Source organism: Oncorhynchus keta, unplaced genomic scaffold (assembly GCF_023373465.1).
Source record: "Oncorhynchus keta strain PuntledgeMale-10-30-2019 unplaced genomic scaffold, Oket_V2 Un_contig_2190_pilon_pilon, whole genome shotgun sequence".
Lineage (NCBI taxonomy): Eukaryota > Metazoa > Chordata > Actinopteri > Salmoniformes > Salmonidae > Oncorhynchus > Oncorhynchus keta.
Window position 1 is genome coordinate 97,501 of NW_026282667.1, and position 27,500 is coordinate 125,000.

At 44.6% G+C, this 27,500-nt stretch overlaps 1 protein-coding gene across 3 annotated transcripts in view; it reads left to right on the forward strand.

The window, feature by feature from the left end:
• Positions 1 to 6,562: 6,562 nt before the first annotated feature.
• Positions 6,563 to 27,500, forward strand: part of LOC118382081 (dystrophin-like) — a 106,285-nt gene continuing 85,347 nt past the window's right edge. For 2 of the 3 annotated variants that reach the window (XM_052505018.1, XM_052505019.1), the window contains exons 1-6: positions 6,563 to 6,567; positions 7,446 to 7,657; positions 15,305 to 15,459; positions 16,866 to 17,053; positions 24,487 to 24,661; positions 25,515 to 25,671. In XM_052505018.1, coding sequence (XP_052360978.1) covers positions 7,517 to 7,657; positions 15,305 to 15,459; positions 16,866 to 17,053; positions 24,487 to 24,661; positions 25,515 to 25,671 — 816 coding nt within the window. In that variant the 5' untranslated portion in view covers positions 6,563 to 6,567; positions 7,446 to 7,516. Of the gene's footprint in view, positions 6,568 to 7,445; positions 7,658 to 15,304; positions 15,460 to 16,865; positions 17,054 to 19,945; positions 20,096 to 24,486; positions 24,662 to 25,514; positions 25,672 to 27,500 lie in introns of those variants that run through there. The other variant, XM_052505020.1, reaches the window with a different exon arrangement.

Below are 27,500 nucleotides of genomic sequence, written 5' to 3' on the forward strand. Positions count from 1 at the left end.
GATGACAACATGACAACATGCAACATGGGGCAGCTAAACCGTTTACATGGGGGAGTTTCCTGTCCTGGCTGGATGACAACATGACAACATGCTGTGTCAGCTAAACCGTTTAATAAAACAGTTTCCTGTTGACAACAGATGACAACATGACAACATGCTGTGTCAGTAAAACGTTTGTGGAGGAAGGACAAGGCCACAGAAGCACGGATTAACATTGACAACAACAGTCTGTCTCCTAAGCAGTAGGGATGAAACTATGACAACAGGATGACAACATGACAACATGCTGTGTCACTAGTCTGTAATAAAACAGTTTATTACTGTTGCAACAGGATGACAACATGACAACATGTCTGTGTCTAAAGCTAAACTGGCCAGGGAACATGACAACATAGTCTGTCTCAGTCTAAAACCGTTTAATAAAACAGTTTCCTGTTGACAACAGGATGATAACATGACAACATGACAACATGCTGTGTCAGCTAAACTGTTTAATAAAACAGTTTCCTGTTGACAACAGGATGACAACATGACAACATGCTGACAACATGTCTGTGACAAAACAACATGTTTAGTAAAACTAATTTACTGTTGACAACAGGATGACAACATGACAACATGACAACATGACAACAGTCTGTCCCGTTTAGTCAGTTTCTGTTGACAACAGGATGACAACATGACAACATGGCAGTCTGTCAGCTGTTAAACAGTTTAATCAGTTTACTGTTGACAACAGGATGACACTGACAACATGACAACATGACAACATGACAACATGCTGTGTCAGCTAAACATTTAATAAAACAGTTTCCTGTTGACAACAGGATGACAACATGACAACATGACAACATGACAACATGCTGTGTCAGCTAAACAGTCTAATAAAACTAGTTTCCTACTTGCCAGGATGACAATCTCATGACAACAGTCTGTCAGCTAAACAGTTTAATAAAACAGTTTCCTGTTGACAGTACCAGGATGACAACAGACAACATGACAACATGAACATCAACATGCTGTCACTAGTTGTCTGAAAACCTGCTCAACAATGCAAAAACTGTGTGTGTGTGTGCGTGTCATAGTCTATATTACTGGCCAGAGGAACATCTGCTCACTAGTCTGTGCTTGTAGTCTATATTAACATGGTATGACATCTTGCCCTAGTCTGTCCCTAGTCTATCATTAGCTGCAGGAGAGCGTCTCCCAGGGGTCGTGTGGCAGGGCTGAACGCTGCAGGGAAGGAGATCATTGGTCAGGCCAGGAGGACAGCTCTCAGGCTAGTCAGCTCACCCCAACACACGCTCTGAATATCACCCTGAGCCAGAGAGGAAGAGGAGGTGTGTGTGTGTGTGTGTGTGTCTCTGTGTAGTCTGTCTCCTAGTCTATATTACTGGCCAGAGGACATCTCTCACTAGTACCAGTGTCCCCTATGTCTAGATTACTGGCCAGAGGACATCTCTCACTAGTCTGTCCCCTAGTCTATATTACTGGCCAGAGGACATCTCTACCAGTAGTCTGTCCCTAGTCTATATTACTGGCCAGAGGATGTCTCTCACTAGTCTGTCCCAGTCTAGATTACTGGCCAGGGAACATCTCTCACTAGTCTGTCTACCTAGTCTAGTATTACTGGCCAGGGAACATCTCTCACTAGTCTGTCTCCTAGTGTGTCTAGATTACTGGCCAGAGGACATCTCTCACTAGTCTGTCCCCTAGTCTATATTACTGGCCAGGGAACATCTCTCACTAGTCTGTCTCCTAGTCTATATTACTGGCCAGGAAACATGTCTCACTAGTCTGTCTCCTGCAGTCTACTATTACTGGCCATTGAGAACATGTCTCACTAGTCTGTCTCCTAGTCTAGATTACTGGCCAGGGAACATCTCTCACTAGTCTGTCTCCTAGTCTATATTACTGGCCAGCAGGAACATGGGGAGTTCACTAGTCTGTCTCCTGAGGTCTAGATTACTGGCCAGAGGAGATCACTCACTAGTCTGTCCCTAGTCTAAATTACTGGCCAGGGAACAACAACAACTAGTCTGTCCCCTAGTCTAGATTACTGGCCAGGGAACATCTCTCACTAGTCTGTCCCCTAGTCTAGATTACTGGCCAGAGGACATCTCTCACTAGTCTGTCCCCTAGTCTAGATTACTGGCCAGGGAACATCTCTCACTAGTCTGTCCCCTAGTCTAGATTACTGGCCAGGGAACATCTCTCACTAGTCTGTCTCCTAGTCTATATTACTGGCCAGAGGAACATCTCTCACTAGTCTGTCTCCTAGTCTAGATTACTGTGGAACATCTTCACTAGTCTGTCTCAGTCTGGCCAGAGGACATCTCTCACTAGTCTGTCTCCTAGTCTAGATTACTGGCCAGAGGACATCTCTCACTAGTCTGTCTCCTAGTCTATATTACTGGCCAGAGGACATCTCTCACTAGTCTGTCTCCTAGTCTAGATTACCCTAAAGGTGGCTCACTGGGAGGACATCTCTCACTAGTCTGTCTCCTAGTCTAGATTACTGGCCAGAGGACATCTCTCACTAGTCTGTCTCCTAGTCTAGATTACTGGCCAGAGAACATCTCTCACTAGTCTGTCTCCTAGTCTAGATTACTGGCCAGAGGACATCTCTCACTAGTCTGTCTCCTAGTCTAGATTACTGTGGACACAGGTTGTAAAGGTCCCCAGAGCTGCATACCCCTGTGTCCCACTGGCCACATCATTGATCCGTTATTATTTCATTTATGATCTGTATTTGGAGATTGTCTATGTTCAAACACGTGTGTGTGTGTGTGTGTGTGTGTGTGTGTGTGTGTGTGTGTGTGTGTGTGTGTGTGTGTGTGTGTGTGTGTGTGTGTGTGTGTGTGTGTGTGTGTGTGTGTGTGTGCGTGTGTGCGTGTTTGCGTGCGTGCGTGCGTGCGTGCGTGCGTGCGTGTGTGTGTGCGTGCGTGCGTGCGTGTGCAGGCTCGTGTGTTGGAGCTACCAGCCAGACAGAGCAATGTGGACACCATCAACACGAGGACCGGCACCATTCCCCTCCCTGCTGACCAACAGAAGGAAATGCAGATGATCAACACACGCTGGGTACAGGTTAGTATCCCTTTCTAAGGAGGAGGTTCTGTCCTTTACGTGGATAAGATCAGTTGGATGTTGAACATGAATATTGACTACTCGATATCTGTATTTCAACTTGTGTGTAGGAGTAGTCTATTTTTGAACTTAATGTTGGGTTCATGTGTTGTGTTTTTTAGTGTATGATCAAGTGTTCTGTATATTCCCTCCTACCATTGGAAATGCTCTTGTAATTCAACTAAAATGGCCCCCAACTCGGGGCCTGTCCCTCCTCCCTGTGGGAGACCTTTGTACTGTGTGTGTGAGTGGACTGTATCCTGCTTCATATTAAGTTCCTGTTTTCCTTCAATATAATATTCCTGGATGTGCCTTCCTCCTCCCTACCATTGAAAACACTCGGGTCCTTCCTCCTCCCTACCATTGAAAACACTCGGGTCCTTCCTCCTCCCCTACCATTGAGAAAAACAGCTTGCTGAAGGAGGTCCTTCCTCTCCCTCCTCCCTAGAGGAAAACCCTGACAAGGTGTCTCAAAGACCTGCCTGTCCCTCCAGAAGCAGAAGCAGATTGAGAGCTTGCTCCATCCATCCAGCTGTCTCCACATCCATCCAGGATCCACCCATCCATCCTTATCCATCCATCCATCCATCCATCCCTCAACCACCAGGACCATCCATCCTAGAGGAAAACCCTCCATCCATCCATCCATCCACCCATCCATCCACCCATCCATCCATCCATCCATCCACCCATCCATCCATCCATCCATCCATCCATCGAACCCATCCACCCATCCATCCACCCATCCACCCATCCAATCCATCCTGTCATCCATCCATCATCCATCCATCCATCCATCCATCCATTGTCCATCCATCCATCCATCCATCCATCCATCCATCCATCCATCCATCCACCCATCCACCCATCCACCCATCCATCCATCCACCCCCATCCACCCATCCACCCCCATCCATCCATCCATCCATCCATCCACCCATCCATCCATCCATCCATCCATCCATCCATCCATCCACATCCATCCATCCATCCATCCACCCACCCATCCATCCACATCCATCCACCCATCCATCCATCCATCCATCCATCCATCCATCCATCCATCCACCCATCCATCCACCCATCCATCCATCCATCCATCCATCCATCCAAGGCCATCCATCCACCCATCATCCATCCATCCATCCATTTCCATCCATCCATCCATCCATCCATCCATCCACCCATCCATCCATCCATCCATCCATCCATCCACCCATCCACCCTTCTCCAAAATCCACCCATCCATCCAGAAAAAATCCAGGTCACATGGTGAGGGACCATCCAGACCCATCCACCCATACTTTTCTTCCAGCTGGAAAAGGAGGTTATCCATCCAGAAGATCCGGGAGGAATCTCTGAAAGACCATCCATCCATTGAGATCCATCCACCCATCCAGTTTCATTGTTTTGGAATGGTTTGTGATGTTTCCACCCATCCTCATAGATGAAGTCCAGGTCAAGAAGCCTGAGGTGGAGGGGTCCATTCCACCCATCCACCCATCCAGGGCCAGGAGCTCCACCCATCCATCCACCCATCCACATCCACCCTCCCAGCCAACCATCCATCCAAGGAGAAGTACCACAGTCTGATCCATGATGATTGGACCCATCCATTCCAGGGGCAAATGACCCATCCATCCACCCACAGAGAGAGACTCCACCCATCCATCCATCCATCCACCCAAAGATCCATCCATCCAAACCACCATCCATCCACCCATCCAGATGACCCATCCATCCACCCATCCATCCACCCATCCACCCATCCATCCATGTGTCCATCCATCCACCCATCCATCCATCCATCCATCCATCCATCCATCCATCCATCCATCCATCCATCCATCCATGTGTGTGAGGTGTCAATGAATCTTTGTGTGTGTGTGTGTGTGTGTGTGGGAGAAAAAGGTCACTGGTGAATCAACTTACTTTTCTTGTATTTGTCAAATGAAAGACATGGTTAGCAGATGTTAATGGTGTGAAGTGTGTGTGTGTGTGTGTCAAATCAAAGTTGTATTTGTCAAAAATACACATGGTTAAAGCAGATGTTAATGGTGTGTGTGTGTGTGTGTGTGTGTGTGTGTGTGTGTCAAATCAAATTGTATTTGTCACATACACATGGTGTGTGATGTGTGTGTGTGTGTGTGTGTGTGTGTGTGTGTGTGTGTGTGTGTGTGTGTGTGTGTGTGTGTGTGTGTGTGTGTGTGTGTGTGTGTGTGTGTGTGTGTGTGTGTGTGTGTGTGTGTGTGTGTGTGTGTGTGTGAGACCGAATGGCTACTGATTGTATCACGCTGCCCCCTCCAGTTGAGACCCTCCAGGGAGACGCCCAGCCCTGGCTCAGTTCAACAAGGCCTGGGCAGAGCTCTCTGATTGGCTATCCCTGCTGGATCAGATGGTACAGACACAGAGGGTGACCGTGGCCGACCTGGACGACATCAACCACATGATCGTCAAGACCAAGGTCAGGGGTCAACCAGTGTGTCACAGAGTGTGAGAGACTCCATTTAGCCGCTGAGACCCTGGCCTGTATTCATAAAGAGTCTCAGAGCAGGAGTGCTGATCTGGGATCAGGTTTGCCTTTTAGATCATAATGAATACTAGAGAGAGGACCAGATCCTAGTGCTGATCTGGGATCAGGTTGCCTTTAGATCATAATGAATACTTGAGAGAGGACCAGATCCTAGTGCTGATCTGGGATCAGGTTTGCCTTTTAGATTATAATGAATACTAGAGAGAGGACCAGATCCTAGTGCTGATCTGGGATCAGGTTTGCGTTTTAGATCATAATGAATACTATGATTACAGGACCAGATCCTAGTGCTGATCTGGGATCAGGAACTTTTAGATCATAATGAATACTTTGAGAACCAGATCCTAGTGCTGATCTGGGATCAGGTTAGCCTTTTAGATCATAATGAACACTAGAGAGCTCAGATCCTAGTGCTTAAATCTGGGATCAGGTTTGCCTTTAGATCAAATGAATACTAGAAAGGACCAGATCCTAGTGCTGATCTGGATCAAATACTTTTAGGCATCATGAATACATGGCTCAGATACTATGGATCTGGGATCATGGCTTCAGAATACATGGCTCACTACATGGCTCAAATACATGGCTCAAATACATGGCTCACATACATGGCTCAAATACATGGCTCAAATACATGGCTCAAATACATGGCTCAAATACATGGCTCAAATACATGGCTTAAATACATGGCTCAAATACATGGCTTAAATACATGGCTCAAATAGTTGTAAATACTTGCCATCCAGATATTCATTGAAATGTTCTGTCTCTGTCTTGCTGTCTGGGAGCAGGGGGACATGGATACTAGGAGAGGACCCCCAGCTGGAGGGATCAGGCTGACTGCAGCCCAGAACCTGAAGAACAAAACCAACAACCAGGAGACACGAGATCAGCACTCACCGACCGCAGTACGCCAACCACAACCATTAAATACTATGGCTCAAATACATGACTGCAAACGGACCACAAACTGACCACAAACTGACCATCCAGATATTGACCACAAACTGTCCGTCTTGACCTGTCAAACTGGGGGACCACAAACTGGACGGCAAACCCCAGCTGGAGGGTCAAACTGACCCAGAACCTGAAGAACAAAACCACAAACTGACACAAACTGACCACAAACTGACGGCAAACGGCCCACAAACTGACCTCAAACGGACCACAAACGGTCCACAAACTGACCACAAACTGACCACAAACTGACCACAAACTGACCACAAACTGACGGCAAACGGCCCCAAACTGACCAACTATCACCAATGATCTGACCACAAACTGACCACAAACTGACCACAAACAGACCACAAACTGACCGCAAATTGACCACAAACTGACGGCAAACGGCCCCAAACTGACCTCAAACGGACCACAAACGGACCACAAACTGACCACAAACTGACCACAAACTGACCACAAACTGACCACAAACTGACCACAAACTGACGGCAAACGGCCACAAACTGACCACAAACTGTTATTACTAAACACAAACTCATCAATGACTCCATTAATAACCACAAACTATCAGTATGGCCTGTTAGAGAACCTTGTTTCAACCTTGTTTCGCTGACTGAACAAACTAACTGATGTACTAATGATAATGACTAGGGATTTTGGATGCAGGGAGATTTGTTGATCAGGTAGGTTGTAGTCGATCTCACTCAGTGTGTGTGTGTGTGTGTGTGTGTGTGTGTGTGTGTGTGTGTGTGTGTGTGTGTGTGTGTGTGTGTGTGTGTGTGTGTGTGTGTGTGTGTGTGTGTGTGTGTGTGTGTGTGTGTAGTTGACAGGTTGCAGACCCACTGGGAAGAGTCACAGGGCAGACTGGCTGATAGACATCAACAGCTACAAAACATGCTGCAGGACTCCTCTGATTGGTTGGACGCCAGGAAGGAGGTTGAACCTCTCATCAAACGAGCCAATGACAAGCTGGAGTCGTGGCAGGATATTTCCTACACCATGGATGCTCTGAAGAAGCAAAACACTGACCTCAAGGTTACACACATGCACACACAAACACACACATACGCACACACATATGTGCACAAACACACACATACACTCTCTACCCCCTCTCTCTCTCTACCCCTCTCTCTCTCTCCCCCTCTCTCTCTCTCTACCCCTCTCTCTCTCTCTCCCCCTCTCTCTCTCTCTCTCTCTCTCTCTCTCTCTCTCTCTCTCTCAATTCAGTGTGCTTTATTGGCATGACGTAACAATGTACATGTTGCCAAAACTTACTTTGGATATTTACAATATGAAGATAATAGGAATCTACATTGTCAACGGGACGACAGTAACACTAACCAAGGGTCAAAACAACCAGACATTGAACAGTAACACTAACCAAGGGTCAAAACAACCAGACATTGAACAGTAACACTAACCAAGGGTCAAAACAACCAGACATTGAACAGTAACACTAACCAAGGGTCAAAACAACCAGACATTGAACAGTAACACTAACCAAGGGTCAAAACAACCAGACATTGAACAGTAACACTAACCAAGGGTCAAAACAACCAGACATTGAACAGTAACAATAACCAAGGGTCAAAACAACCAGACATTGAACAGTAACACTAACCAAGGGTCAAAACAACCAGACATTGAACAGTAACACTAACCAAGGGTCAAAACAACCAGACATTGAACAGTAACACTAACCAAGGGTCAAAACAACCAGACATTGAACAGTAACACTAACCAAGGGTCAAAACAACCAGACATTGAACAGTAACAATAACCAAGGGTCAAAACAACCAGACATTGAACAGTAACACTAACCAAGGGTCAAAACAACCAGACATTGAACAGTAACACTAACCAAGGGTCAAAACAACCAGACATTGAACAGTAACACTAACCAAGGGTCAAAACAACCAGACATTGAACAGTAACAATAACCAAGGGTCAAAACAACCAGACATTGAACAGTAACAATAACCAAGGGTCAAAACAACCAGACATTGAACAGTAACAATAACCAAGGGTCAAAACAACCAGACATTGAACAGTAACACTAACCAAGGGTCAAAACAACCAGACATTGAACAGTAACACTAACCAAGGGTCAAAACAACCAGACATTGAACAGTAACAATAACCACGGGTCAAAACAACCAGACATTGAACAGTAACAATAACCAAGGGTCAAAACAACCAGACATTGAACAGTAACAATAACCAAGGGTCAAAACAACCAGACATTGAACAGTAACAATAACCAAGGGTCAAAACAACCAGACATTGAACTGTAACACTAACCAAGGGTCAAAACAACCAGACATTGAACAGTAACAATAACCAAGGGTCAAAACAACCAGACATTGAACAGTAACACTAACCAAGGGTCAAAACAACCAGACATTGAACAGTAACAATAACCAAGGGTCAAAACAACCAGACATTGAACAGTAACACTAACTAAGGGTCAAAACAACCAGACATTGAACAGTAACACTAACTAAGGGTCAAAACAACCAGACATTGAACAGTAACACTAACTAAGGGTCAAAACAACCAGACATTGAACAGTAACAATAACAAGGGTCAAAACAACCAGACATTGAACAGTAACAATAACCAAGGGTCAAAACAACCAGACATTGAACAGTAAACTAACCAAGGGTCAAAACAACCAGACATTGAACAGTAACAATAACCAAGGGTCAAAACAACCAGACATTGAACAGTAACACTAACCAAGGGTCAAAACAACCAGACATTGAACAGTAACAATAACAAGGGTCAAAACAACCAGACATTGAACAGTAAATAACCAAGGGTCAAAACAACCAGACATTGAACAGTAACAATAACCAAGGGTCAAAACAACCAGACATTGAACAGTAACAATAACCAAGGGTCAAAACAACCAGACATTGAACAGTAACACTAACCAAGGGTCAAAACAACCAGACATTGAACAGTAACACTAACCAAGGGTCAAAACAACCAGACATTGAACAGTAACAATAAGCATAGAGGACTTGTGCAGGTTGATTGGTGGCAGACAGCAATGTAGTGCGCTGCCAACCCACAGCTCTCTGCGTCCTCCCCCAACAGGACGGGTAGCCTATCCTCATCAGAGAGGTCTTTCAAACCTTGAATAAGGGTTTCAAATTTGAGAAAATGACACTCTCTAATTGTTTTATATTTTTTACATTTTGTCAGGAAATGCAGCTCTGGACAGCCTTTCCTCTATAGGGAGCCAGGTTCTGCTGTGGTGCAGTGGTTGGACAGCCTTTCCTCTATAGGGAGCCAGGTTCTGCTGTGGTGCAGTGGCCTTTCCTCTACAGGAGCCAGGTTCTGCCAGTGGTTCCTCTACAGGGAGCCAGGTTCTGCTGTGGTGCAGTGGTTGCACAGCCTTTCCTCTACAGGGAGCCAGGTTTCCTCCTACAGGGAGCCAGGTTTTCCTGTGTCTACCCTTCTCAATGGCAAGGCTGTGCTCACTGAGCCTGTACTTTGGCAAGGTTTTTCTAAGGTTTTGATCAGTAACCATGGTCAAATAGTTAGCCACGGTGTACTGTCCATTTAGGGCCAGATAGCACTGCATTTTGATTTGTGTTTGGGCTTGTGTTTCCCAGTGAGCAATGTAGTTTTGTTTTGACTGTGTTGTAATTTGGTTTATTCTGATTGATTGGATGTTCTGGTCCTGAGGCTTCAGTATGTTAGTAGAACAGTTTTGTGAACTCAGGACCAGCTGGATGAGGGGACTGAGGCTTCAGTATGTTAGTAGAACAGGTTTGTGAACTCAGGACCAGCTGGATGAGGGGACTGAGGCTTCAGTATGTTAGTAGAACAGGTTTGTGAACTCAGGACCAGCTGGATGAGGGGACTGAGGCTTCAGTATGTTAGTAGAACAGTTTTGTGAACTCAGGACCAGCTGGATGAGGGGACTGAGGCTTCAGTATGTTAGTAGAACAGGTTTGTGAACTCAGGACCAGCTGGATGAGGGGACTGAGGCTTCAGTATGTTAGTAGAACAGGTTTGTGGGGGACCAGCTGGATGAGGGACTGAGGCTTCAGTATGTTAGTAGAACAGTTTTGCAGAACCAGGACCAGCTGGATGCCAGGTGCTGTGGGGTTTACTGCCAGGTACTAAGGACTGGCAGTACTGCTCTAGCAGGTCCAGGCTCTGCTGTAGGCCATGTCATTGTGTCTACCCTTCTCAATGGCAAGGCTGTGCTCCTGAGCCTGTCTTTGGCAGTACTGAACTTAGTAGAACAGTTTTGTGAACTCAGGACCAGCTGGATGAGGGGACTGAGGCTTCAGTATGTTAGTAGAACAGGGTTTGAACTGCCAGGACCAGCTGGATGAGGGGACTGAGGCTCAGTATGTTAGTAGAACAGTTTTGTGAACTCAGGACCAGCTGGATGGGGGACTGAGGCTTGGTCATCAGTTAGTAGAACAGGTGTGTGAACTCAGGACCAGGGATGAGGGGACTGAGGCTTCAGTATGTTAGTAGAACAGGTTTGTGAACTCAGGACCAGCTGGATGAGGGGACTGAGGCTTCAGTATGTTAGTAGAACAGGTTTGTGAACTCAGGGCCAGCTGGATGAGGGGACTGAGGCTTCAGTATGTTATTAGAACAGGTTTGTGAACTCAGGACCAGCTGGATGAGGAGACTCTTTTCTTTGCTCAGCTCTTGGTATTGCAGGGCTTTGTAATGATATGACAGGGGGTCACTGTATTTTAGATGTTTCACAAAACTGAATGTGCTTTTTTGAGTGAGATGATTCCAGGAAGGTAATTGTGTAATGCATTGTATGTAGTTTTCTCTGACATAAGAACTAGATGAACTCTGCATCACTACAGTTTGTCCCAGGATGAAAATGTTTTGCAAATGGACCCCTAGAGTAGCAAAGCCTGGAATACTGCAATTGTTACAACAGGCCCAATTAGTTTTAGCCACACTGCTTAATAGGTATTTCCAGGAATCATGTTAACAGAATCCCTGTGTTGCTGACTCTCTCAGCTCATTCACTGCCTCATGTCAGTTGTGCTTATTTTTAAACCTAAGTAATTGTAGTACAGTCCCTGTGTTGTCATGACTCCTCCTAGTACAGTCCCTGTGTTGGTATGACGGTCCCTCAGTACAGTCCATGTATTGCTCTGTTCCCTGTACACCTGGTTTACATTCCCAATGTGTTGCTATGATTCCTCTGTTCCCAGTCCCTGTGTTTACATTCCCTCTAGTAATCACTCTGCATACAGTCCCTGTGTTGCTATGACTGCTCTAGGTACAGTCCCTGTGTTGCCATGTGCTCCCTCTAGTACAGTCCCTGTGTTGCTATGTACCCTCTAGTACAGTCCCTGTGTTGCCTATGCTCCCTCTAGTACAGTCCCTGGTTGCTATGATTCCCTCTAGTACAGTCCCTGCTGTAGGCTATGTCCCTCTGGGGGGTTTACAGCCCAGGTTGCATGTGACTGCTCTAGCAGGTACAGTCCCTGTGTTGCTATGTGCTTGGGGGTTTAGTACAGTCCCTGTGTTGCTATGACTCCCTCTAGTACAGTCCAGGCTCTGACTGTAGGCCATGTGCTGTGGGTGTCAGCAGGCATAGGTCATCAGCAAACAGTCCCTCTGTTGCTAGACTAACACCAGGGCTGAGATTTATCTAGAATAGTGGCCAATTGCTATGTAAATATTGAAGAGTACAGTCCCAGATTGCAACCCTCTAGTACAGTCCCTGCACGCACGCACGCTATGACACACCTCTAGTACAGTCCCTGTGTTGCTATGACCTCTAGTACAGTCCCACACACACACATGACACACCCACACAGTACAGTCCCTGAGCATGTTGCACTGGAGATGATTCCAGGAAGGTAATAAGTGTAAAGTCCCTGTGTTGAGGCGTCCTCTGATAAGGTCCCTAGATGAGGAATCCCTCACTACAGTATAACAGGATGAGAATGTAATGAGACTAGAGTAGCAGTCCCTGGAATACTGAATATTACAACAGGCCCTGTTAGTACAGTCACTGTCAGCAACGTTTCCAGGAATCAGTTACAGTCCCTGTGTTGCTATGACTCCTCTAGTACAGTCCCTGTGTTGCTATGACTCCCTCTAGTACAGTCCCTGTGTTGCTATGATTCCCTCTAGTACAGTCCCTGTGTTGCTATGACTCCCTCTAGTACAGTCCCTGTGTTGCTATGACTCCCTCTAGTACAGTCCCTGTGTTGCTATGACTCCCTCTAGTACAGTCCCTGTGTTGCTATGACTCCATCTAGTACAGTCCCTGTGTTGCTATGACTCCCTCTAGTACAGTCCCTGTGTTGCTATGACTCCCTCTAGTACAGTCCCTGTGTTGCTATGACTCCCTCTAGTACAGTCCCTGTGTTGCTATGACTCCCTCTAGTACAGTCCCTGTGTTGCTATGACTCCCTCTAGTACAGTCCCTGTGTTGCTATGACTCCCTCTAGTACAGTCCCTGTGTTGCTATGATTCCCTGTGTTCTAGTACAGTCCCTGTGTTGCTATGACTCCCTCTAGTACAGTCCCTGTGTTGCTATGACTCCCTCTAGTACAGTCCCTGTGTTGCTATGATTCCCTCTAGTACAGTCCCTGTGTTGCTATGACTCCCTCTAGTACAGTCCCTGTGTTGCTATGACTCCCTCTAGTACAGTCCCTGTGTTGCTATGATTCCCTCTAGTACAGTCCCTGTGTTGCTATGATTCCCTCTAGTACAGTCCCTGTGTTGCTATGACTCCCTCTAGTACAGTCCCTGTGTTGCTATGACTCCCTCTAGTACAGTCCCTGTGTTGCTATGATTCCCTCTAGTACAGTCCCTGTGTTGCTATGACTCCCTCTAGTACAGTCCCTGTGTTATGACTCCCTCTAGTACAGTATGAATGTTCTTCCATGACTCCCCTAGTACAGTCCCTGTGTTGCCCTGTGTTGATGACTCCCTTAGTACAGTCCCTGTGTTGCTATGATTCCCTCTAGTACAGTCCCTGTAGAGGTGTCTATGACTCCCTAGAGGTCCCTAGTACAGTCCCTGGCCACTATGAGGGTTCTAGTACAGTCCCTGTGTTGAGGGTGATTCCCTCTAGTACAGTCTCTGTGTTGCTATGAGGGTCTCTAGTACAGTCCCTGTGTTGCTACTGAGGGTCCCTCTAGTCTGAGTTGATGGAACAGACTGATATTTGAATGTTCTTCCATCCTGGGTTCTTCATTTGTTGAGTCAGGTGTTGTTAGGTTACAACTGTAAACTGTGTTGAGGGTGATGTTCCAATCAGAGCTGTATATTTAGAGGGTCTCTGTCCTCTGGGCCACTAGAGGGTTGTTACTGTGTATGAGGGTGATGTTCTGTATTAGAGGGGCTGTGGGCCATAGGGTTGTTACTGTTATGAGGGTGAGAGGGTATCTGCTCTCCTCTGGGCCACTAGAGGGTTGTTACTGTGTATGAGGGTGATGTTACTGTGTATCAGAGCTGTCGGCTTCCTCTGGGCCACCTGTGTATGAGGGTGATGTTCTAGGGTCTCTGTCTCGGACTGTATTTAGAGGGTCTCTGCTTCCTCTGGGCCACTAGAGGGTTGTTACTGTGTATGAGGGTGATGTTCTGTATCAGAGCTGTATATTTAGAGGGTCTCTGTCTCTGCTTCCTATATTGTTACTGTGTATGAGGGTGATGTTCTGTATCAGAGCTGTATATTTAGAGGGGTCTCTGCTTCCTCTGGGCCACTAGAGGGTTGTTACTGTGTATGAGGGTGATGTTCTGTATCAGAGTGTATATTTAGAGGGTCTCTGTCTCTGCTTCCTCTGGGCCACTAGAGGGTTGTTACTGTGTATGAGGGTGATGTTCTGTATCAGAGCTGTATATTTAGAGGGTCTCTGTCTCTGCTTCCTAGATTGTTACTGTGTATGAGGGTGATGTTCTGTATCAGAGCTGTATATTTAGAGGGTCTCTGTCTCGGCTTCCTCTGGGCCACTAGAGGGTTGTTACTGTGTATTTAGAGGGTCTGTTCTGTATGTAGAGTTCTGTACTGTATTTAGAGGGTCTCTGTCTCTACTTGTTATATGAGGGTTGTTACTGTGTATTAGAGGGTTGTTACTGTGTATTAGAGGGTTGTTACTGTGTATTAGAGGGTTGTTACTGTGTATTAGAGGGTTGTTACTGTGTATTAGAGGGTTGTTACTGTGTATTAGAGGGTTGTTACTGTGTATTAGAGGGTTGTTACTGTGTATTAGAGGGTTGTTACTGTGTATTAGAGGGTTGTTACTGTGTATTAGAGGGTTGTTACTGTGTATTGAGGGTTGTTACTGTGTATTAGAGGGTTGTTACTGTGTATTAGAGGGTTGTTACTGTGTATTAGAGGGTTGTTACTGTGTATTAGAGGGTTGTTACTGTGTATTAGAGGGTTGTTACTGTGTATTAGAGGGTTGTTACTGTGTATTAGAGGGTTGTTACTGTGTATTAGAGGGTTGTTACTGTGTATTAGAGGGCTGTTACTGTGTATTAGAGGGTTGTTACTGTGTATTAGAGGGTTGTTACTGTGTATTAGAGGGTTGTTACTGTGTATTAGAGGGTTGTTACTGTGTATTAGAGGGTTGTTACTGTGTATGAGGGTGATGTTCTGTAGGTTGTTCTGTATCGTTATTTTATGTCTTTATCTATAATTGTTTTCTGTGGTCTCAACAGCTGTTTGTGAAGGAGCTGCACCAGTGGCAGGGTCAGGTGGACGTGACCAATGACCTGGCAGGGAAGCTTTTAACCCTTTACTCTACCGACCACACACACAAGGTCACACAGATGACCGACGCCACGAACGTTACCTGGGAGCACATCAACAAACGGTGAGTCAGTCTGCTATTCTGTCAGTCAGTTGGTCAACCAGTCAGTCAGTTATTTAGTCAGTTAGTCAGTCTGCTATTCTGTCAGTCAGTTGGTCAACCAGTCAGTTAGTTATTTAGTCAGTTAGTCAGTCAGTTATTCAGTTAGTTAGTCAGCCTGTCAGTCAGTCAGTTAGTTAGTCAGACAGTCAGTCAACCAGTCAGTTGGTCAGTCTGTCAGCCAGTCAGTCAACCAGTTATTTAGTCAGTCAGTCAACCAGTTATTTAGTCAGTCAGTCTGGTATTCTGTCAGTCAGTTAGTCAACCAGTCAGTCAGTTAGTCAACCAGTCAGTCAGTTAGTCAACCAGTCAGTCAGTTAGTCAGTTAGTCAACCAGTCAGTTAGTCAGTTAGACAACCAGTCAGTTAGTCAACCAGTCAGTTAGTCAGTTACTCAACCAGTTATTTAGTCAGTCAGTCTGGTATTCTGTCAGTCAGTCAGTTAGTTAGACAGACAGTCAGTCAGTCAACCAGTCAGTTATTTAGTCAGTCAGTTGGTTAGCCTGTCAGTCAGTCAGTTATTTAGTCAGTCAGTCTGGTATTCTGTCAGTCAGCCTGTCAGTCAGTCAGTTAGTCAACCAGTTATTTAGTCAGTCAGTCTGGTATTCTGTCAGTCAGTTAGTCAACCAGTCAGTCAGTTAGCCAGTCAGTCAGTCAGTTAGTCTGTCGGTCAGTCAGTCAGTTAATTAACCAGTCAGTCATTCAGTTAATCAGTCAGTCAGTCAGTCAACCAGTCAGTCAGTTAATCAGTCAGTCAGTCAGTTAATCAGTCAGTCATTCAGTTAATCAGTCAGTCAGTCAACCAGTCAGTCAGTTAATCAGTCAGTCAGTCAGTTAATCAGTCAGTCATTCAGTTAATCAGTCAGTCAGTCAACCAGTCAGTCAGTTAATCAGTCAGTCAGTCAGTTAAACAGTCAGTCAGTCAGTTAATCAGTCAGTCAGTTAATCAGTCAGTCATTCAGTTAATCAGTCAGTTAATCAGTCAGTCAGTCAGTTAATCAGTCAGTCAGTCAGTTCAGTCAGTTCAGTCAGTTAGTCAGTCAGTTAATCAGTCAGTTAATCAGTCAGTCATTCAGTTAATCAGTCAGTTAATCAGTCAGTCAGTCAGTTTGCATCAGTCCCACATGCTCCTGAAAGCACTTCATCATGCTGTCTCTCAGTACACCTGAACACACACACAATGCACAGTACATCTGAATGCACGCACACACATTGACCCTCACTGTTAGTTCTACTAAATTTCCCCGTGACAGGCCACATCATAACACTGATGTATGACCCCAGTTTGCCCTCTGAACTTGTGACCTGTGTGTGTGTGTGTAGCGGTGCCAACAACAGTTTCTGTATATGTGTTCCTATTTGTGGATGTAGTGTTGGGGACCGTGAGGCGGCTCTGTCAGCTGCTCTGAGGCTGTTACAGCAGTTCTACCTGGACCTGAAGGAGTTCCTCAACTGGCTGACGGAGGCAGAGACCACCTGTAACGTCCTGCTGGACGCCTCACACAAGGAGAGGCTGCTGGAAGACCCTGAGGCTGTACGACACCTGCTGGGGCAGTTCCACACCTCAGTTCATACTGTAGGGTCAGCTGGGGCAGTTCCAGGTACTCACACTCAGTTCATACTGTAGAGTCAGTCACCTGCTGGGGCAGTTCCAGGTACTCACACTCAGTTCATACTGTAGAGTCAGTCACCTGCTGGGGCAGTTCCAGGTACTCACACTCAGTTCATACTGTAGAGTCAGTCACCTGCTGGGGCAGTTCCAGGTACTCACACTCAGTTCATACTGTAGAGTCAGTCACCTGCTGGGGCAGTTCCAGGTACTCACACTCAGTTCATACTGTAGAGTCAGTCACCTGCTGGGGCAGTTCCAGGTACTCACACTCAGTTCATACTGTAGAGTCAGTCACCTGCTGGGGCAGTTCCAGGTACTCACACTCAGTTCATACTGTAGAGTCAGTCACCTGCTGGCAGTTCCAGGTACTCACACTCAGTTCATACTGTAGAGTCACTGGGGCAGTTCCAGGTACTCACACTCAGTTCATACTGTAGAGTCAGTCACCTGCTGGGGCAGTTCCAGGTACTCACACTCAGTTCATACTGTAGAGTCAGTCACCTGCTGGGGCAGTTCCAGGTACTCACAGTCAGTTCATACTGTAGAGTCAGTCACCTGCTGGGGCAGTTCCAGGTACTCACACTCAGTTCATACTGTAGAGTCAGTCACCTGCTGGGGCAGTTCCAGGTACTCAGTCAGTTCATACTGTAGAGTCAGTCACCTGCTGGGGCAGTTCCAGGTACTCACACTCAGTTCATACTGTAGAGTCAGTCACCTGCTGGGGCAGTTCCAGGTACTCACACACACAAAGTTGATACTGTAGAGTCAATTCAGAGTCAATTCAGAGTCAGTTCTTAGAGTCAACTCATAGAACAACTAATAGTGTCAGTTCAGAATCAGTTCATAGACTTAGTTCCAGAGTAATTTCATACTCAATTCACAAAGTCAAATTGTTGAGTCATCTTTCAGTTGAGTCAGTCACTTGGGGGAGTGGCATTAGTGTGAAGTGTCTCAGGGTGGGGGCAGGGTTTTAGGTTCCAGGTGTACAGTCAGTATGTGCAGGGTTTGTGAGGTGTCAGTACAGTACAGTATGTGCAGGGTTTGTGAAGTGTCTCAGGGTGGGGAGGTGTCAGTACAGTATGTGCAGGGTTTGTGAAGTGTCTCAGGGTGGGGGAGGTGTCAGTACAGTATGTGCAGGGGGGTTTGTGAAGTGTCTCAGGGTGGGGGGGGAGGTGTCAGTACAGTATGTGCAGGGTTCAGTAAGTGTCTCAGGGTCTCAGGGGGGGAGGTGTCAGTACAGTATGTGCAGGGTTTGTGTAGTGTCTCAGGGTGGGGGAGATGTCAGTACAGTATGTGCAGGGTTTGTGTAGATGTCAGTACAGTATGTGCAGGGTTTGTGATGTGTCTCAGGGTGGGGGGAGGTGTCAGTACAGTATGTGAGTACAGTATGTCAGGGTTTTGAAGTGTCTCAGGGTGGGGGAGGTGTCAGTACAGTATGTGCAGGGTTTGTGAAGTGTCTCAGGGTGGGGGAGGTGTCAGTACAGTATGTGCAGGGTTTGTGAAGTGTCTCAGGGTGGGGGGAGATGTCAGTACAGTATGTGCAGGGTTTGTGAAGTGTCTCAGGGTGGGGGAGGTGTCAGTACAGTATGTGCAGGGTTTGTGAAGTGTCTCAGGGTGGGGAGGTGTCAGTCAGAAGTGTCTCAGGTGGGGGAGGTGTCAGTACAGTATGTGCAGGGTTTGTGAAGTGTCTCAGGGTTGTCAGTACAGTATGTGCAGGGTTTGTGAAGTGTCTCAGGGTGGGGGAGGTGTCAGTACAGTATGTGCAGGGTTTGTGAAGTGTCTCAGGGTGGGGGAGGTGTCAGTACAGTATGTGCAGGGTTTGTGAAGTGTCTCAGGGTGGGGGAGGTGTCAGTACAGTATGTGTAGGGTTTGTGTGTCAGGGTACAGTATGTGCAGGGTTTCAGGGTGGGGGAGTGCAGGGTTTGTGAAGTGTCTCAGGAGGTGTCAGTACAGTGGGGGAGGTGTGTACAGTATGTGCAGGGTTTGTGAAGTGTCTCAGGGTGGGGGAGGTGTCAGTACAGTATGTGCAGGGTTTGTTTGTGGGGAGGTGTCAGAAAACAGTACAGTATGTGCAGGGTTTGTGTAGTGTCTCAGGGTGGGGGGGGTGAGTACAGTATGTCAGTACAGTATGTGCAGGGTTTGTGAAGTGTCTCAGGGTGGGGGGGGAGTATGTGTCTCAGGGTGGGGAGGTGTCAGTACAGTATGTGCAGGGTTTGTGAAGTGTCTCAGGGTGGGGGAGGTGTCAGTACAGTATGTGCAGGGTTTGTGAAGTGTCTCAGGGTGGGGGAGGTGTCAGTACAGTATGTGCAGGGTTTGTGAAATGTCTCAGGGTGGGGGAGGTGTCAGTACAGTATGTGCAGGGTTTGTGAAGTGTCTCAGGGTGGGGGAGGTGTCAGTACAGTATGTGCAGGGTTTGTGGTGTGTTCTAGAAAGCAGCCAGCAGTCTGACCCAGTCTCTCGTCCTCGGTACCTCGGTACCCTGCCTGCCATGTGTGCCCCTCAATACCCCGGCTGGTAAGACAGGAATGTTGGGCCTGGCTGGGGGGGCGAGACAAGGTCCAGACTCCAAGGAGAGTACAAAGACAGGACCCCCCCTCCCCAACTCACACTGTATTGTGGGTTGTGAAGAGACAGGCCTGTTCTGAGTTTGGAAAGGGAACATTTCTGACCCTCTGTGCAGCAGTAGTCGCCCACTTTCTCCACTCTCTCCCCCAGTGAACAACAGTCGCTGTGTGTCGGACATCAACCAGCCTTCTGTACCTCATTCTATTGGGTCTCTCCCTCTTCCTCACACACATGCACACGAGCAGACACTCACACACACACACACACACACTCACATAGGCATAGTGCTCATTGTAGCTCACGAACAAACACAGAAAGCATCTACACTTGATTGAGTTTGGCGACACAAGACATGTTTTCTTAGTTGTGTGAAGCGTTGCCTTAAGTGGATAATATGCTGCGCAGGAAAACCTACCAAGTTCAGGTTAGAGATTACAACTTACTGGTCACTGGGAAGGGTTTCTGTCCAGTACTGAGCGTGTGTCTGTGTATTCTTCTGTCCAGTACTGAGTGTCCTGAACCTGTGTCTGTATTCTTCTGTCCAGTACTGAGTGTGTCTGTGTATTCTTCTGTCCAGTACTGAACCTGTGTATTCTTCTGTCCAGTACTGAGTGTGTCTGTGTATTCTTCTGTCCAGTACTGAACCTGTGTCTGTGTATTCTTCTGTCCAGTACTGAACCTGTGTCTGTGTATTCTTCTGTCCAGTACTGAACCTGTGTCTGTGTATTCTTCTGTCCAGTACTGAACCTGTGTCTGTGTATTCTTCTGTCCAGTACTGAACCTGTGTCTGTGTATTCTTCTGTCCAGTACTGAACCTGTGTCTGTGTATTCTTCTGTCCAGTACTGAACCTGTGTCTGTGTATTCTTCTGTCCAGTACTGAACCTGTGTCTGTGTATTCTTCTGTCCAGTACTGAGTGTGTGTCTGTGTATTCTTCTGTCCAGTACTGAACCTGTGTCTGTGTATTCTTCTGTCCAGTACTGAACCTGTGTCTGTGTATTCTTCTGTCCAGTACTGAACCTGTGTCTGTGTATTCTTCTGTCCAGTACTGAACCTGTGTCTGTGTATTCTTCTGTCCAGTACTGAACCTGTGTCTGTGTATTCTTCTGTCCAGTACTGAACCTGTGTCTGTGTATTCTTCTGTCCAGTACTGAACTGTGTCTGTGTATTCTTCTGTCCAGTACTGAACCTGTGTCTGTGTATTCTTCTGTCCAGTACTGAACCTGTGTGTCTGTGTGTCCAGTACTGAACCTGTGTCTGTGTATTCTTCTGTCCAGTACTGAACCTGTGTCTGTGTATTCTTCTGTCCAGTACTGAACCTGTGTCTGTGTATTCTTCTGTCCAGTACTGAACCTGTGTCTGTGTATTCTTCTGTCCAGTACTGAACCTGTGTCGTGTATTCTTCTGTCCAGTACTGAACCTGTGTCTGTGTACAGTACTGAACCTGTGTCTGTGTATTCTTCTGTCCAGTACTGAACCTGTGTCTGTGTATTCTTCTGTCCAGTACTGAACCTGTGTCTGTATTCTTCTGTCCAGTACTGAACCTGTGTCTGTGTATTCTTCTGTCCAGTACTGAACCTGTGTCTGTATTCTTCTGTCCAGTACTCTTCTGTATTCTTCCAGTACTGAACCTGTGTCTGTGTATTCTTCTGTCCAGTACTGAACCTGTGTCTGTGTATTCTTCTGTCCAGTACTGAACCTGTGTCTGTGTATTCTTCTGTCCAGTACTGAACCTGTGTCTGTGTATTCTTCTGTCCTGTACTGAACCTGTGTCTGTGTATTCTTCTGTCCAGTACTGAACCTGTGTCTGTGTATTCTTCTGTCCAGTACTGAACCTGTGTCTGTATATTCTTCTGTCCAGTACTGAACCTGTGTCTGCGTATTCTTCTGTCTTGCATTGCTCGTCTGTCTCGGATTTGGGGAAAGACAGTCACTTCAGACGTAGTGCTCACTTGAATGAACCACGGTCAGAAATGGTCCATTTAATACAGTAGGCTTTGTTGTTCCTGTACACTGAGTGGACAAAACATTAAGAACACCTGTTCTTTCCATGACATAGACTGACCAGGTTATGATCCCTTATTGATGTCACTTGTTAGATCCACTTCAATCAGTGTAGATGAAGAGGAGGAGACAGGTTAAAGAAGGATGTTTAAGTCTTGAGACAATTGAAACATGGATTGTGTATGTGTGTCATTTAGAGGGTTAACGGGCAAGACCAAATATTTAAGTGACTTTGAATAGGGTTTGGTAGTAGGTGCCAGTCGCATTTGTTAGAGTGTGTCAAGAACTGCAATGCTGCTGGGCTTTTCACACTCAACAGTTTCCCACGTGTATCAAGAGCCTGGACTCGAACCCAGAATCTCTAGTTGCACAGCGAGCACTGCGATGCAGTGCCTTAGACCACTGTGCCACTCGGGAGGCCTGAATCAAGGCTGTTCTTAATGTTTTATACACTCCGTGTATATTTACAGTCAATTACATTTAAATTCAAATAACTTCATGTTTTCCTGTGAGGAAACTTGTTGTGTGGTTTTGGTATGTGCATTAAGTCAATGAGGCACATGGGGTTACTAAGGAGATTCTATGAATGGTTGTTATGTAGTCTTCTATTCTGTGACGTCATCCTGCCCTCTCTGAGATCAAACCTCACAGCCACATGACTCTTAGACCTGCAGCATCTGATGATGACAGTCAGGGGTAAGGAATGGACTAATTATGATCATTAGAGAACATTAGATTGAGAGTACACATTTTTTTCCAAAAGGGTTCTTCAGAATTCCCCAACAGAGAACCCTTTTTGGTTCCAGGTAGAACCATTTTGGTTCCAGGTAGAAAATGGTTCTACCTGGAACCAAAAGGGTTCTTCAAAGGGTTCTCCTATGGGGACAGCCAAAGAACCCTTTTAGGTTCTAGGTTGCACGTTGTTTTCTAAGAGTGTATGGTGAGGTGGGGAGCGTTGGTTGGACATTCCCCATCATAATATGTACAGTATGTACCCAGCTAGTGGAGAAGGGACTCAGGTAATACCTGGAAAACCTGGCTCTTTCACCTGCAGGACATTAATGACAATAATGAGAAAGACTAATGGATTCATTAGGATTCTAGAATATTAGGCTGAGAGAGCGGCTGCTCTGTTTGGACATATCCATCATTATTATAATATATAGTCTTCTAATGGCTCCTTCTATAGGAGGACATATATCATTATTATAATATATAGATATGAATCTAATGGTTCCTTCTAAAGGAGGACATATATCATTATTATAATATATAGATATTAATCTAATGGGTCCTTCTATAGGAGGACATATATCATTATTATAATATATAGATATGAATCTAATGGTTCCTTCTATAGGAGGACATATATCATTATTATAATATGTAGATATTAATCTAAAGGTTCCTTCTATAGGAGGACATATATCATTATTATAATATATAGATATGAATCTAATGGTTCCTTCTATAGGAGGACATATATCATTATTATAATATATAGATATGAATCTAATGGTTCCTTCTATAGGAGGACATATATCATTATTATAATATATAGATATGAATCTAATGGTTCCTTCTATAGGAGGACATATATCATTATTATAATATGTAGATATGAATCTAAAGGTTCCTTCTATAGGAGGACATATATCATTATTATAATATATAGATATGAATCTAAAGGTTCCTTCTATAGGAGGACATATATCATTATTATAATATATAGATATGAATCTAATGGTTCCTTCTATAGGAGGACATATATCATTATTATAATATATAGATATTAATCTAATGGTTCCTTCTATAGGAGGACATATATCATTATTATAATATATAGATATGAACCTAATGGTTCCTTCTATAGGAGGACATATATCATTATTATAATATATAGATATGAATCTAATGGTTCCTTCTATAGGAGGACATATATCATTATTATAATATATAGATATGAATCTAATGGTTCCTTCTATAGGAGGACATATATCATTATTATAATATATAGATATGAATCTAATGGTTCCTTCTATAGGAGGACATATATCATTATTATAATATATAGATATGAATCTAATGGTTCCTTCTATAGGAGGACATATATCATTATTATAATATATAGATATGAATCTAATGGTTCCTTCTATAGGAGGACAGATATCATTATTATAATATATAGATATGAATCTAATGGTTCCTTCTATAGGAGGACATATATCATTATTATAATATATAGATATGAATCTAATGGTTCCTTCTATAGGAGGACATATATCATTATTATAATATATAGATATGAATCTAATGGTTCCTTCTATAGGAGGACATATATCATTATTATAATATATAGATATGAATCTAATGGTTCCTAGGCTTTAATAAGACTGATAATACATTAACTCCTGGTCAAAATGCATCGAACTCATTCAGAGAGAGGCATATACCACAGAACATTCTAATTATATAGATACCCACTAATGATTGGACGTGTGTGTGTGTGTGTGTGTGTGTGTGTGTGTGTGTGTGTGTGTGTGTGTGTGTGTGTGTGTGTGTGTGTGTGTGTGTGTGTGTGTGTATGCTCGGTGTGTGTGTGTGTGTGTGTCGGTGTGTGTGTGTGTGTGTGTGTGTGTGTGTGTGTGTGTGTGTGTGTGTGTGTGTGTGTGTGTGTGTGTGTGTGTGTGTGTGTGTGTGTGTGTGTGTGTGTGTGTGTGTGTGTGTGTGTGTGTGTGTGTGTGTGTGTGTGTGTGTGTGTGTGTGTGTGTGTGTGCATGCTCCATGTGTGTGTGTGTGTGTGTGTGTGTGTAGGACCTTCAGGGGGAGATAGATGGCCACACAGAACTGTACCACTCTCTGGATGAGAATGGTCAGCGTATCGTGACGTCTCTGACCGGCTCAGACGATGCCGTACTCCTACAGAGTCGCCTGGACAACATGGGCCAGCGCTGGGACGAGCTCCGCAGCAAAACCATGAGTATGAGGTAGACACCAGGCCAGCCCCCTTTCTCATGCCTGCCTCCAGGTGTTCATTCATGGTGACAAAAGGGTGCAAGTTTTCACTCCATCCCTGTTGTTACACACCTGGTTCAGATAATCAAGGTCCGGGATGAGCATCTAATTACTACAATCAGGTGTGTTAGACTGAGTAGGGTTGGAGCAAACGCCTGCGGGACCTTTCTTCCTCAGGAGGAAGGGTTGAGCATCCCTGGTCAACAGTCCAGTTTAGTTTAGATAGGAATATCTATGATCCAGTCTAGGTTAGATAGGAATATATTTGATCCAGTCTAGTTCAGATAAGAATATCTACGATCCAGTCCAGTTTAGATAGGAATATATTTGATCCAGTCTAGTTTAGATAGGAATATATATGATCCAGTCCAGTTTAGATAGGAATATATTTGATCCAGTCTAGTTCAGATAGGAATATCTATGATCCAGTCTAGGTTAGATAGGAATATCTACGATCCAGCCCAGTTGAGATAGGAATAGCTACGATCCAGTCTAGGTTAGATAGGAATATCTACGGTCCAGTTTAGATAGGAATATCTATGATCCAGTCTAGGTTAGATAGGAATATCTACGGTCCAGTTTAGATAGGAATATCTACGATCCAGCCCAGTTGAGATAGGAATATCTACGGTCCAGTTTAGATAGGAATATCTACGGTCCAGTTTAGATAGGAATATCTACGGTCCAGTTTAGATAGGAATATCTACGGTCCAGTTTAGATAGGAATATCTACGGTCCAGTTTAGATAGGAATATCTACGGTCCAGTTTAGATAGGAATATCTATGATCCGGTCTTGTATCTATGCTTCTATGTGTATGTTGTAGATCTCACCTGGAAGGGGAAATGGCTCCATGGAAGAGGATACACATGACCCTTCAGGAGCTGATAGCCTGGCTGCAGATGAAGACTGACCTGCTGGAGCAGGAACCACCAGTAGGGGGCGACGTCCCTGCTGTGCAACAACAGCTGGACACACACAGGGTGAGAGCGGAATACTGGCTGGGTGGGTGGTTAGCTGGTTGGTTGGGTGGGTGGCTGGTTGGTTGGTTGGTTGGGTGGGTGGTTAGCTGGTTGGTTGGGTGGGTGGCTGGTTGGTTGGTTGGGTGGGTGGTTAGCTGGTTGGTTGGGAGGGTGGCTGGTTGGTTGGTTGGGTGGGTGGTTAGCTGGTTGGTTGGGTGGGTGGCTGGTTGGTTGGTTGGGTGGGTGGTTAGCTGGTTGGTTGGGTGGGTGGTTAGCTGGTTGGTTGGGTGGGTGGTTAGCTGGTTGGTTGGGTGGGTGGCTGGTTGGTTGGGTGGGTGGTTAGCTGGTTGGTTGGGTGGGTGGTTAGCTGGTTGGTTGGGTGGTTAGCTGGTTGGTTGGGTGGGTGGTTAGCTGGTTGGTTGGGTGGGTGGCTGGTTGGTTGGTTGGGTGGGTGGTTAGCTGGTTGGTTGGGTGGGTGGCTGGTTGGTTGGTTGGGTGATTCACTAGTTGGTTGGTTCATAGATACATTGATACGTCAGAAATCATAAGCAGATGTAATGGTTTATATCTGGTTTATATCTGGTTTATATCTGTTTATATCTGGTTTATATCTGGTTTATATCTGGTTTATAACTGGTTTATATCTGGTTTATATCTGGTTTATATCTGTTTATATCTGGTTTATATCTGGTTTATATCTGGTTTATAACTGGTTTATATCTGGTTTATAACTGGTTTATATCTGGTTTATATATGTTTATATCTGGTTTATATCTGTTTATATCTGGTTTATATCAGGTTATAACTGGTTTATATCTGGTTATAACTGGTTTATATCTGGTTTATAACTGGTTTATATCTGGTTTATATCTGGTTTATATCTGGTTTATATCTGGTTTATAACTGTTTATATCTGTTTATATCTGGTTTATATCTGGTTATAACTGGTTTATAACTGTTTATATCTGTTTATATCTGGTTTATATCTGGTTTATATCTGGTTTATATCTGTTTATATCTGTTTATATCTGGTTTATATCTGGTTTATATCTGGTTTATAACTGGTTAATATCTGGTTTATATCTGGTTTATATCTGGTTTATATCTGGTTTATATCTGGTTTATATCTGGTTTATAACTGTTTATATCTGGTTTATATCTGTTTATATCTGGTTTATATCTGGTTTATATCTGGTTTATAACTGTTTATATCTGTTTATATCTGGTTTATATCTGGTTTATATCTGGTTTATAACTGGTTAATATCTGGTTTATATCTGTTTATATCTGGTTTATAACTGTTTATATCTGTTTATATCTGGTTTAGAACTGTTTATATCTGTTTATATCTGGTTTATATCTGGTTTATATCTGGTTTATAACTGGTTAATATCTGTTTATATCTGGTTTATAACTGTTTATATCTGTTTATATCTGGTTTATAACTGTTTATATCTGTTTATATCTGGTTTATATCTGGTTTATATCTGGTTTATAACTGGTTAATATCTGTTTATATCTGGTTTATAACTGGTTAATATCTGGTTTATATCTGGTTTATAACTGGTTTATATCTGGTTTATATCTGGTTTATATCTGTTTATAACTGGTTTATATCTGTTTATAACTGGTTATATCTGTTTATATCTGGTTTATATCTGGTTTATATCTGGTTTATATCTGGTTTATATCTGTTTATAACTGGTTTATATCTGTTTATATCTGTTTATAACTGGTTTATATCTGTTTATATCTGTTTATAACTGGTTTATATCTGTTTATAACTGGTTTATATCTGGTTTATATCTGGTTTATATCTGTTTATATCTGGTTTATTATATCTGGTTTAT